This window comes from Hyaena hyaena, unplaced genomic scaffold, assembly GCF_003009895.1.
Source record: "Hyaena hyaena isolate Hyena2069 unplaced genomic scaffold, ASM300989v1 scaffold_442, whole genome shotgun sequence".
Classification (NCBI taxonomy): domain Eukaryota; kingdom Metazoa; phylum Chordata; class Mammalia; order Carnivora; family Hyaenidae; genus Hyaena; species Hyaena hyaena.
The window spans coordinates 435,357-449,705 of NW_024081073.1; the positions used below are offsets into that span (position 1 = coordinate 435,357).

General features: G+C 32.8%; 1 protein-coding gene across 1 annotated transcript in view; it reads right to left on the bottom strand.

Annotated features, from left to right (window-relative positions):
* Positions 1-14,349, bottom strand: part of LRRIQ1 (leucine rich repeats and IQ motif containing 1) — a 210,904-nt gene that overhangs the window by 131,169 nt on the left and 65,386 nt on the right. The window contains exons 14-15 of the mRNA XM_039253164.1: positions 7,184-7,363; positions 3,886-4,332 (exon numbers count right to left, since the gene is read on the bottom strand). Coding sequence (XP_039109095.1) covers positions 3,886-4,332; positions 7,184-7,363 — 627 coding nt within the window. The remainder of the gene's footprint in view (positions 1-3,885; positions 4,333-7,183; positions 7,364-14,349) is intronic.

A 14,349-nucleotide genomic window follows, 5' to 3' on the forward strand; every position in this document is an offset into this window, starting at 1 on the left:
AGAACATCTGTTGTTTAATAATAGGCAAATAAGTACAAATGAAGGTTTATGGTAAACCTTTAAATCTGAAGGAGCGAAATGGGCCAGTAACTTAGAGATGGATGTGAGAACTAGGGGGTTTTGTTTGTTTCGTTTGAGGAGGGAAATCATACCAAGATTTTGTATGATAACAGAATATGTTGATCAGGTAGAAAGGGGGGAAAGTAATGGTGTTGAAAAAAGGGACAAATGCAGGAGCCTATGCTGAGTTGGCAACAGGGGATGTGATCTTCTTCCTAGTGGAGAGACTAGCCTTGGAGAGAAGGGAGGGCCCCTCCACTGTAAGAGAAAGGACCCATGATGTTATTGCCAGCTGCACTTCCCTCCCTGTCCATGACAAATATTAAATCATGCTCTTACAAATCCAGTAGTTAATGCTAACATTTTCCCAGCCTACATCTATTTGCCAAATTCAGGCACTGAATCAATCAATGCTGTGTTTTTTCCACATTCCCCTAGGCTGCCCAGCAACATTAGCAAAATTTGAATAACAATGACAGTAAGTAGGTTCTCAGTGTGCTTAATCTTATAACTCTTCCTAGTTGGATAGGTTTTCCTTTTTCCACACAGATTATTGTAGGAATATTATCAAGGTACAGAGTATAGTCAAAATACTAACTATTCTGTCTTAATTGTTCCTTAAATTCCAGAGTTTAGTTTAAAATGCACACGAAGGAGAAGTGATTCTTGCATATATCCCTTCCCCTGTATCTCTTAAAACAATTTTCAGTAATTTTATAATTATTGGCAATTAGATGAAATTTTCTCCCCCTCATACTAGCAAGTTGAAGGCAAAGTGGAATTGAGTGATAAACTCTGCCGGACGTGATCACACATTTTTTTTTCTCATAGTAGTATATTTGTGGGAAATTGGGAATGATGTAACCATTTTATTGTTATTTTGCTTCATTATCACTATTGTTATCATTATCATAATGTTACTGAAAGCCTGTAGAAGACTTCAATCTATTTTGCTATGAATAGAAAGTTAAAGTTGATGGATAAAACTTCCGACCTAAGATAAACCACTTGAACTCCACATGCTTAGAAAAGATAATCACATTCCAACAAATCATGTCCTTCTGTAGGGTAAACAGAACTGTAAATTTTGCAATGGATTTAATTTGTATTCAGTTGTTCAATTATCTGTTCATTCTTTCTTCTTTTGAACAAGCTGGGAAATTTGAAAGCACTATAGTCAGTATTTTGGCTAGATGAATAATATGAAAATGTATTTATTATTTATAACTAGTAAAAAGTGAAAGGTTTGTAAGAAAACTCATTTAAGCTGAGACAGCATTTTGTATTTCTCTACAAATGCATACGAGTGTCACTGACTGTAACTGTAAATCTCTTCTAAAGCTCACCAGTCACTGAGTGCTTGAATTCTTCAGCCTGGTGTCATCAAAAGCTCCCAAGGTAAACAACAATGAGAGATATTTTTCTCAGTTACACTAATACAAAGACTGCTTTTTACTAAACTGGATGCAGTGAAAGCAGGTAAAAACAACTTTGGAGCTTCCTGAATGTAGGATGTTCTCCATGTTGAGAAAAACAGCTTGTGTTAGAGCTACCATCATCACCATCACCATCATTATCTTTTTTTTTTTTTTTTTTTTTTTTTAGCAAAAATCATAATGATAAAATGCTCTTAGGATAAGAGTACATGTAAATAATACTTAGGAAACATCTCCACAACTGACAGTGAATCTTCCTGAAACACTGAATGGTGAGGTTCAGCAAATGGGTACATTTTCTTTTCCCATTATTCTTTAGATCCTTAGCTTGTCTATATTTTCAGTTCATCATCCTTCCTTATTATCATCATTTAGTTATTTTATTGATAATGGATTAAGAAGTTCTAAATGTTGTTTATGTGAAATTACAATAGGCGGGTCTGGTGTGTTTAGAGTTGATGGGGTTCAGAGTAAGCTACCTCAAAATATACACCCTGGCATACTAAATATTTTAAGCTACAGGACTTTGAAAAACAGCATGCCTGGAAGGACTTTTTGACCTTCACCAGAAGCAGGCCTTAAGACCCTCCTGTGAGAGGTGTCTTTCCTGTACCCAGAGAAAAGAAGCATTCTTATCTGAAAAAGAAGGGATAACAAGAAGAATCTGAATAAACAGGCCTTGCTAAATTTACCCCAGTTTACTATTGCTTAGCTTATACCCTTTGCCCTAATCATATTTTCTAAAACTTTCTACTCTTCATCAAACCTAATACAAAAATGCCTAGGTTTAGCTATTATTTCAGGTTTTATTTCTTTAGGAAGACTTGCATGTCATTTATTTCTTTAGGAAGACTTTGCAGGTAAAACATATTAAATATATTTCTATGGTTTTCTTATTAATTTATCTTTTGTTTCAGGAATATGAGCTAAAAACTTAGAAGGGGAGAAGTAAAAAATATTTTTCCTCTCTTAAAGAGCAAAAGCAATCAATTAAATAAATTGATTAAATATAAATGAGGAAATATTAGAACCACTTTCAAGAAAATTTAAACATTTTTTTGTACTAGGGAATACGTCTTAGTTTTAGCATACCAAACTTTTTTTTAAAATTTTTTAATGTTGTATTTATTTTTGAGAGAGAGAGAGAGAGAGAGAGAGCATGAGCAGGGGAGGGTCAGAGAGAGAGGGAGACACAGAATTAGAAGCAGGCTCCAGGCTCTGGGCTATCAGCACAGAGCCCGACAAGAGGCTCGAACCCACGAACCGTGAGATCATGACCTGAACCGAAGTAGGACGCTTAACCAACTGAGCCACCCAGGAGCCCCAATACCAAACTTTTTAATACAGCTTTCAGAAAAGAAACCACCATTCACACTAACAACTTCTGAAAGAACAAAGACTGGGAAAAATAAGATCAGCTACTGTGATATTCTGCATTCTGCCCTATTCAGCACCTGTTATTTTAGGAGAAGCTAAATTTAACCATTTTTAATTGTGTTGGCTTGAGAGTGAGGCCAGACATAAAAAAAAAAAAATTTAAATGTTGACAAGCTGAAGTAATACTTATCTTTGCGGGTTCAATAAAAAAAAAAAAAGCCATTAGCTTTGTAAAAGTATTTAAAAGTTGGCAAACCATAAAAGAGACTTTTAACTATTAAGAACAGGAAGTGGGGAGGGAGATGGGTTAAATGGGTGATGGGTACTAAGGAGGGTACTTGTAAGATGAGCACTAGGTGTTGTATGTAAGTGATGAATCACTTGATGAATCACTAAATCCTACACCTGAAACTAATATACTGTATGTTAACTAACTGGAATTTAAATAAAAACTTGAAAGAAAAAAAATAAAAATTAAAGTATTCAACAGTTGGAAGAGGTTTATGTGATTAATGTCAAGAATATTGCCATACTTCATAGGTGGTTATGTCCAAAAAAATTATAGCACATGCATTCAAATATTTGCATAGATGCTTATTAAATTATTCTTAGATTTAGAAGCAAATAAATAGCACATGAAAAGGTATATTTTTAAAAATAAAATTACCTGATTATTTAGCAAGTTTTCTTTATATTATTTTTAAAATAGCAAAGTGTTTTATTTCTTCTTAAAAATTCATTTGAATTGTTTCAAGATTAGAAAACAGAAAAAATAATTTTACATATACTTATTTTCAATTAAATACTAGTTAATTAAATCGGAACCTGCCAAAATTCAATCAAGTTAATCTGTACTAGAACTAATAATTTGTACACATCATAAAAACACAATTAAGGGAATTCGTATGAAACACAATAGTGATTTAAGTCCTTTACCAAAACACTGACGAAGACTATCAATAAAAAGTACAAAGTACACGATGTAAAAGAAAAATGATCTATTAAGCCTTACATTTTTTTACGATGTTCAATATTTTGGCAATTCCTCAGCAGAAAACTTGTCATTACTGTTTCCATGAAGGGGATTCTTTTAGTGGGGATACTGTTAGATCTGCTCTCTTCTGTCTTCTGGTCTACTATTTCTCCCTGATTTCTTCCTTCTGTATCTTCACATAAGGAGGATTTAGTTAATGTGGAATGACTAGAGCCAGAGTTCATCCATTTCTCAGAAACTGGTGAATCCAGTTTATATCTGTCTGCACAAGAGTGGAGAGCTCTATTTTGCAGGATGCTATCACTGTTTGTAGAAGTGAAATGATTTTGCTGGGCTTCTGATTCTTCCCTCTGGGTGATACGTACATCCCCGTGTTCATGTGAATATCGGCATTCATTACTAAGTGTCATTAATTTCTTAAAATAATTGCAGAGATCTTCTGCAGCATCCAAGGTGACCAAATTTCTACACAAATAATGAAGACATTTAATAATAAGAATTATATCACCAATATTAAAACTTATATAGGTTCTGGAAATTTCCGTTGTGTGGTTTGACATGAAAATTAAGCTTTACTACAACATTCATTAAAAAAACTTATTTCTGGTTGTTTATATAAAAACTGATCTCATTTCTAACAAAATTTGAAAATATTTGTTTAACTAATTTAGATCCATCAATCCAGACAAAATGTCTGGAAGTTTTAGAATCCTTTTTATTCTAGGTATTTTTGGTGCAATTGAATGAGAAAAATCCATGCTTTTACTACCATGAGATATCATGGCTGCCTAAATTTGGAGAAGTTATTTATGAAACAAAGTTAAAAGTACTTTCTACATTGACTCTTGCCATGCAAAATATTTGTATTGGACTTTTAAACAAAGAATTTATATTATGGGAAAGTTTTTATTCCCCTTTTTCTCTGGAAGAAGAATCCATTGAAAGTAGAATTCAAATACTTTAAGACATAAATGGTTGTGATTCTCTCAAATAATTGTTGAATTTCTATCTTATGGAGGTTATGGCTTATGTAATTAATCAAACTTTCTGTTTGCCAGATTTAAGGATCTCAATAGCAAATGTAAAGAACTTTGCACTTGTGTGAGCCTTTTTCTTGGTTACATTTTATTTACCTTCCCTTATTTGTTTTATTTTTTAAAAATTTTACTTAATTCAACTGTATATTTTCTAACTATATTTAATATATAGCCACAGCTGCCTTACTTTTTTTCTGAAACATTCAGGGTATAAATAAATACAAAACTTTTAACCATACCATACAAAATGAAAGTCATATATCCTAAAATGTAGAGATAAACAGTCTTGCATTCACAAAGGTATTATTAAACATTAGCATAGTCTCCTTCAATATATTTTTGATATTTTGTATTTCATTCATTTTGGTGGTTAATAATGCAGAAAGGTTTCAATTCAATATTGGGATATCAAGTGTTTATGATTAGGTATTGACTTCACCACCATTTGTTATTAATATAAAATATAGTCTATTTTCCATTATCAATGCCAAAATGAAACAAATTGCAATGAAAGTAGATTATCCAAAGGAATTGACAAATCTATGTTTCAACATGAGAGATATCGAGGGTCACCTTTACACAAAAAATCATATATTACCATACATATTCAAGGAAATATGTTTAGTTTTGCACAAAAATAAATGTAAATGACCTTAGTATTTGTTAAAACTAAACATTAATTATCTATAACAATTGGGATTATTTATTTTTAATGTTTATTTATTTAGTTTTGAGAGAAACAAAGAAAGAGAGAGAGAGAGAGAGAGAACAAGTGAGGGGCAGAGAGAGAGGGAGGGAAAGAGAATCCCAAGCAGGGTCTGCACAGTCAGTTCAGAGCCCGAGGTGGGGCTCCAAGTTACAAACCATGAGATCAAGATCATGACCTGAGTCAATATCAAGGGCGGGATGGTTAACCACCTGAGTCACCAGGAGCCCAGGTGCCTCAGACAATAGGGATTATTTAAAAGCTATAAGATTTGTTTTTAATTTGTATAGACTATATTCAAAAACATTTAAATAGAAATACCAAATCATATATATGGTCATGTATGAAAATGCAAAAAGCAATAATTTAAAAATTAAGTTTACATATTTGGAAGTGCATATTACAATTATAATTCCAGCTAAAATGGAGAGTCATCATAAGTGAAATATGAAATCATTTTCCTTTTTCATTTTTGTTTTCTGGAGCAATGCAAATTAGAAAATATAATTATAGAGGGGTGTCCAGGTGGTTCAGTCAGTTAAGCAACCAATTCCTGATTTCAGCTCAGGTCATGATCTCATGGTTTGTAAGATAAAGCCCCACACTAGGCTCTGTGCTAACAGCATGGAGCCTGCTTGAGATTCTCTCTCTCCTTCTCTCTGCTCTTCCCCCACTTATGCTCTCTCTCTCAAAATAAATAAAAAGTATCTAAAAATCTGTAAAAATAAAAGAAAATACAGTTACAGAAAGATCATATATAATTCATTCATACTAATGTACCCTGAATTTTGGAGGGGGAATGGGAAGTTCCCTTTCTTTTATATCTAATTAGGACCCTACTCTCAGCTTCTGTTCTTCTGAATATGTACATGTGTTGATTGCTCTTATCTACTGTGCTCTCATAATATTTGAATATATAAATATATGTGTAGTATATCTAATGCATAATAAATGTTGTATGCCTTGCTCCATTATTAACTGTTTGTCTAATTTTCTCTTATGCTAACCTGTTAATTCTTTGAAATTAAAGTATAATACTTAGCTTATTGTGTGTGTGTGGTTTTTTTTTTTAATATTTTATTTATTTCTAGGAGAGACAAAGAGAGACAGCGTAAGCAGGGGAGGGTCAGAGAGAGAGGGAGTCACAGACTGAAACAGGCTCCAGGCTCTGAGCTGGCAGTCAGCACAGAGCCCGACGCGGGGCCCGAACCCACGAACCGCGAGATCATGACCTAAGCGAAAGTCGGTCGCTTAACCGACTAAGCCACCCAGGCGCCCCTCTTATTGTGTGTTTTGATTGCAATCATTGTCATATAAATTCATGACTGATTCATTGAATGACTGACTGTATGGATGTTTGATTCTTTCTTGAAGAGTCCCTCATGATTTCATTTACTTTATTTAATACTTTAGTATTTAAATTGTATTTTAAATTATGTTTTTAAGGGACAATATACCAGAAAGCATACAGTACTAATCCAAAAAATGTATCATAGTATTAATCAGAGTATTTTTAAAATTATATACATAAATTGCATTATGTCTTTAAGTTATGAGAAGAGAACAGTCTTACCCTTTCCCAGTAATATACTTTTCAGTTAATAAATTGAATTCTTGAATCTGGGACTGACAAAGTATCACGAAACGTCCTAATTCTGATTGATAGTATTCTTCAGTGTGTCTTTCTGAACAAGAGTTTATCATTTCACCATTGAGGATTCTTAGAGTGGTTAACACTTTAAGTAGAGAATGCCTATTGAAAGCAGGAAAAAATTTAATAATCTTGAAGAGCTTATATCTAAAATAACCATATACCTATTACTTAAACAATATAAACACGGAGTATATCTCAGAAATTGCTATTGATTTTGTAGAGAAAATGATACTGTTAAATTTGTTAAAAATTTTTATGGTATCATGTCATGTACAAAGCTAAGTTTCAGAGATTTGACAAACATTTAGCCATCTTCTTCTGTAAAATAAATAGGAAATGTAAGCAGCTGGAAACTTGGGCTGGGAGTAAATAAAAGGGTACATTATAAAAAGAATATCAGATACACTCTTTTAAAAAGATAATAATTAAAATAAACTTACCAAAATTTGCTGTTTATTTTAGAAGTAGAGGTAAATTCTGATTGTTTCTTTTGGTAAAATATAGTTAAGAGGAGGGCTAAAACAAGAGTAGTAAGAGATCACCCTGTTTATCATGATCTAAAAAATCTAAATTTATATTTCCCCTTGAATCTTGCTAAAAAATTATAATAATAAAAATCTTTGAGGTATGGGCAAAAATCTGTACCAATTTAAAAAGATAATGGTGTGAAAAACCAAGCCAGGCAGCAAGGGCTGTTCACCAGGCCTAGCCATTTATAAGTATTTGCCCAAACCTTTCACAAGGATACTGTGTGCCTCTTTTCACAAGGCCATTAATGGTCAAAGGGCAAAATGGGCTTCTTAAATGAATAAATCCCCCTTAGTTAGAAACTAACATTTCATATGCAGAAAAGTACAAACCTGATGAAAGATATTGAAGAACTAAATAAATGGAAAGATATTCAATGAAGATATCTTCACAGCTAGGAAGTTCAAAATTGTTCAAGAAATCAGTTCTTCTCGACTTGATCTTTAGATGAATGTAACCCCACTAAAAACACTGTATATATCAACAAACTAATACTAAAATATATAAAAAGAAGCCAAAAACCAAAAGACAAAAAACAAAGAAACCAAACCAGAATAGCTAAATTCCATATTGAAAAAGAACAAAGTTAGAAAACTAACACTTTTGACTTCAAGACTTACTACAAAGTCACAGTAATTATGACAGTATGGTATTGGCGAAAGAATAGAAAAATATATCAATGGAAGAGAAACAGACAAATACATCAATGGAAGAGAAGAGAGAGCCCAGAAGTAGACCCCCATAAATCTACTAAAGTATATTAGCCAACTAATCTTTGACAAAGAAGCAAAGGCAATACAATGGAACAAAGATAAATGATGCTAGAACAATTAGACATCTACCTGCAAAAAAGTGAATCTAGACACAGACTTTGGACCCCTTAGAAAATTTAACTTAAATGGGTCATAAAACTAAATGTTTTATAAAACTACGAGAAGATAACATAAGAGAAAAATAAATGTCACAAAAGATAATGATGACTTTTGGATACAACACCTAAGACAAAAATTCATGAAAGAAATAATTGATAAGCTAGACTTATCAATTCTGTTCTGTGAAAAACAATATCAAGAGAATGTAAAGACAAGCCAAATACCAGGAAAAATATCTGAGAAAGGGTTGTTGCCCAAAATATAGGAAGAAATTTTAAAGCTCAACAATAAGAAAGTAAATATATCAACTAAAAATGGGCCAAAAAACTTAACAGACTTCTCACCAAAGAAAATATACAGATGGCAAGTAAGCATATGAAAGATGTTCAACATCATTTGTCATTAGAGAGCTGTAAATTAAAATAACAAGATACTATTATATATCTATTAGAATGGCCAATTCAAGGGGCGCCTGGGTGGCTTAGTCGGTTAAGCGTCCGACTTTCGCTTAGGTCATGATCTCGCGGTTCGTGGGTTCGGGCCCCGCGTCGGGCTCTGTGCTGACTGCCAGCTCAGAGCCTGGAGCCTGTTTCAGTCTGTGACTCCCTCTCTCTCTGACCCTCCCCTGCTCACGCTGTCTCTCTCTCTCTCCTAGAAATAAATAAAACATTAAAAAAAAAAAAAAAAAAAAGAATGGCCAATTCAAAATGCTGACACCACCAAACACTGGTGAGGATGTGAAGAAACAAAAACCCTCAATCATTGCTGGTGGAAATGCAGAATCAGTGCAACTACCTTGGAAAATAGTTTGGTGGTTTCTTACAAAAGTTAACATACTTTGACTATATGATCCAGCAATTTGTTCCTCAGGTTTACCTAAATGAACTAAAAACAATGTTTGCACCAAAATATCCACAAGGATGTTTATAGCAGCTTTATTTGCAATTGCCAAAACCCCAGAACAATTAAGATGTTCTTTAGTTGGTGAAAGAATAAACAAACTGTGTTACATCAATATAAAGGGATATTATTTAGCATTAAAAAGAAATGAACTATTAGGTCATGAATAGAAAAGATTCTTAAATGTATATTACTAAGCAAAAAAAGAGGATATGATAGGGCTACATACCGTACAATACCAACTATATGAAATTCTTGAAAAAAAATCAAAACTGAGACAGTAAAAAGATCAGGTTTGTCAGGGATTAAGGTGAAGGGAGAGATGAACAGGCAAAGCAGAGAGCATTTTTAGGGCAGTGAAACTATTCTGTATACTACTACTATGCAGTGGATACATGTCATTATACAATTGTCAAAATCCATAGAATACATGACACCAAGAATAAACCCTAATGTAAAGTGTGAACTTCAGGTGATAATGATCTGTCGATGTGGGTTCATCAGTTATAACAGGTATACCACTTTGGTGCAGGATGCTGATAGTGGAGGAGGCTGTCATGTGTGGGAACAGTGTATATGTGGGAATTCTCTGTAGTTTCTGCTTAATTTTGCTAACTTTTTCTAAAATATAAAGATTTTAATGTTTATTTATTTATTTTGAGAGACAGAGCACAAGTGGAGAAGGGGAAGAGAGAGAGAGAAAGAGAGAGAGAGAGAGAGAGAGAGAATCCCAAGCAGGATCCACACTGTCAGTGTGGAGCCCAGCATAGAGATGAGTTTCACAAACCATGAAACTATTACCTCAGCTGAAATCAAGAGACAGATGCTTAACTGAGTAAGCTACCCAGGTGTCCCCCAAACATAAAGTTTTTTATTAAAACAGAAAACAAACCAACTCACAGTTCCTAAAAACTAAATGAAGGATGGCAAGATAAGATTACAAAAATGCTAAGGTCTAATAAAGAAAACTCCAGTCAGGTATTCCTTCCACCTAGATGGTATAGTTAGGTTTGACATATTCACTTATACAAACACAGTTATAAAATATAATTTTTACATTTATATAATAATTTATATGTAACTTATATTTCTCTAAATTTATATTTACATATTTATGTATATGAAGTAAGTGGTCCATTAAGGCTAAATTGCCAAGACCCAATTAAAGTCATATGTATAGTTATGATCTTGATAGTCTTGGTGTTTAATAAAAGATAATCACAAGAAATATGTAAATACATTTCCTTCAATGAAAGCATAAAAAGAGAAGAACATCACAAGTTTTCATTTACTCAGGACATATGATTAATTTTCCACCCTTACCTCACTCCACTCTTTGAGAAATAATACTTTTTTTTCTCTTACAGATATTTACATAAGAGGGAAAGCAAATAGATTGTGTTCTGTGTTCTTCAAGATAACTATCAAATGTTTTTACAGTGTTAAAGAGCTTAATCTAGTTAAGAAAATTTGGGTCCATCACTTCTCGGCCTTTTGGCTAAGATCAAGTGAAGACTAGGGTCCATATATTTTGAACTTTTTAAGGGGCTTTTTTAGGCTTGCAGGTACCAATATTTGTCATATCATAAACTACCACACTTACTACAAAAGGTTAAATAATTAGCATATTGCATTTCTGTTTGGGTTCATTTTAAGATATGGTTCAAAAACAGAATGCTAATTAAGATAATAGCTATTCATCACAGAGGTGATGAAGTAATCAGAAGTAATCACCACACAGTTACAATATGAAATATAACATGAAGTCTTTTAGTGAGGCTACCATCAAAGCAAGGAAAGGTTAATCTCTGAAATTGAAGCTGGTAATAAAACATAACAAAGAGATTAACTATCCATATTCTATCCTATCAATTTGTTTATTACATTAACAATGAAACTACATTGCATTCTAAATCTCCCTCAAGTATCCAGTCAAGTTTTCTCCAAGACATGACTATAATGTCAAAATAACTTATATATAGCTATAAAATGCCATGTATGAAATAAAGATGCTTTTGAAATGTGAAAATAAAGGGTAGTAAAAGTTAAAACTGTATTGGTGTTTATACAGCTTAACAAAGAATGTGCTCTAATCCTACTGATGATCTTTATTCATTAGATCATCTCCTAAAATACAGAAAAGCAAACATAAGGCTTCAATAACTTGATGGAGCCAGCCCTAGACAATAACCTACAGTTTTAATTCCCTGTGTACCAAGCAAATGTCTTGCTGATACCTTGGTCTCCAGAGTGGACCTCAACAGCAGAACGAATGAGGTATGCTAATGCCATGTTTTTGTCTTTGAAATAGATATACTTCTTATAAGAAAAAAATAATAAAGCTGATTTTCTTAGTATAATTTGAATCTCTTAAGAGTTAGTTAAAGCTGGGGCGCCTGGCTGGCTCAGTGGGTTAAGCGTCTGACTTTGGCTCAAGTCATGATCTCACGTTCATGAGTTTGAGCCCCGCATCAGGCTCTGTACTGACAGTTTGGATCCTGGAAACTGCTTTGGATTCTGTGTCTTCCTCTCTCTCTGCTCTGTCTTTCCCTCAAAAAATAGACATTAAAAAAATAAATAGTTAGCTAAAGCTGATTTGCTTATTTCTATTGTTCAGTTATTTCTAGTTAAATAATAACTATAAGTTGTTGGCCCTATAATACTTTTCAATGGGATCCTGGACCTTCAGTAATATTGCAGATAAAGTAACATAAGACCCTCTGGAACAGCCATCTTCCAGGTGCCATTTTGTCTAATTAAGGAGGTGTCAACAAAAGGAAGAAAATACTCATGCTGCTATTGTGAGAACCACAGGGTCACACACAACTGTTTTTTTTTTATCTTAGTCACTATCTATATCCATTTTGATGGGAATTCAAGGCTAGATCCCTATGTGTGTCTCCAACATTTCAGGGCAGTGTCTCTGAAAAGACTGTCCTTGAACTACTATATCAGTAGTGCCTGGGAGGCTTTTTTAAATTTAGTCACACCAAAGACCTCTTGTTGGTGGGTTCTGGGGAGCTTGCATTTTTAAAATATAGCTTTTCTTATGTACCTTAAATAATTAAGAACCACTCTAACAAGTTATGCTAAAATTAGAGATGTTCAGGTTTAAACTTAAAAAAAGACCTTGAAATTTTGATCATTTAGAAATTGTCTTAACTTTTTAAGAAAAATATAGCTTACTTGTATACTTGAGGCATGCCCTATATATCAATGGTGCCAGAGAATTTACTAAAGTAAGGGATATTGTGGGCCTGGACAGTTACATTCCAATGACCTGTTCACTGATTAACATTGCCATTGGTTTTACATAAATGGTGTGAACGTTTCTTATGAAAGTATTCCTGTAACACTGAAGTTACAGAGTACATATCAGATATATAGAGAAACCAGCTTTCTATTCAGAAATAATGACAAAATGAAGAGCCATTTTAACTAAATAACCCAATTTAATCCTAGAAGCAAAATATAAGGGTTTGCTTTATCAGATGAATGGAAGGATCAATATTTTATCACAAGTATATTGTATTTAATAAAACAACTGTTTATGCTCTAGACAATCAAAATAATAAAAAATAAGTAAATCCAAAGGTAATTAATACAAAACATTGGTTTGTTTCTTGGCATTGCAAGTGTTATTATGTGGAAACTGGATGTTAACTAACCAAATGAGTATGGGGGAAAATGATAATTTTGTCATCAAATACTACATTTTGGATATGGCTCTTAATATAGATATAAATATGTACAATTTATAGCTACAGGGTATAATTATAGAAAATATGGATCAATGGGGCTTGATTTTTACATTAAAAATATTTGGATGTCACATTCATCAACTTTATATAAAAAAAGAAAAGTCTCTAACAGTTTATTTGAGTCAGAATGTTTGAAATTTCTTTGATGCAAAAGTTAGTATGTTTGTTTGGATCTTCAGGACCATGACAATTTCTGGAAATTTGTGATTTATATAATAAATATCCAGATTAGATTCGGTATTTTATGTTAAACATTGTTTCTTATTTATTTATTTATTTTTTTAGGGAATAGTTCTCAGAACTATATAAATTAGTAGTGAAGTGGGTTGGCCTTCAGTTCCAATGCAGCTTTAAAAGACTCTATGATGAATATATTAGAAAGTGCTGTACGAAGTTGATTCATGTTGGAAATGAAGTATAAGAATACTGTGAGATCTCAACATTAGTTTTTCCAGCTGGGTTCCTCCTAGCCAAGAGCTGAATCAATATTTCATTTAGTGAAAACTTCCTGGTGAATATTCTGTCACTTAAGAGACTCCATTAATCATTAGTGAATGAAACACATTCCCAAAGGAGATTTGAAACTGAGTCTGTAGATTAAGTTTTAAAAAGAGATTTTTTTAGTACATCAGTTTTGTCCATGTTATCACTGGCCAGACATGAAAGTAAGAAGCCAATTGGGAAAATCTACAACTAATCCCTTTGTTGGTATCAAGGGGTTATTTAAAGTTCATTGGAACATACTGCTTACCCAGGTTTGAGTTGATCCTTTCATTAACAAATCTATATTTTATAGATTACTAGTTTTAAAACCCTTTAGATAACTGAATCTCTTCTTGAAATTATAAAATCTGTATTAGGCCTACTGATCTAAGTGAAATTTGATAAGCAAAAATTTTAGGTTGGTATTACTCTGGTCCAGTAAAGTTTATTTAAACATAGAAATTATAATAGCTAAATAATTGTACATGTCTATAATATAAATACTACCTTTTTCTTTAAATATTATTTCTAATTAAATATT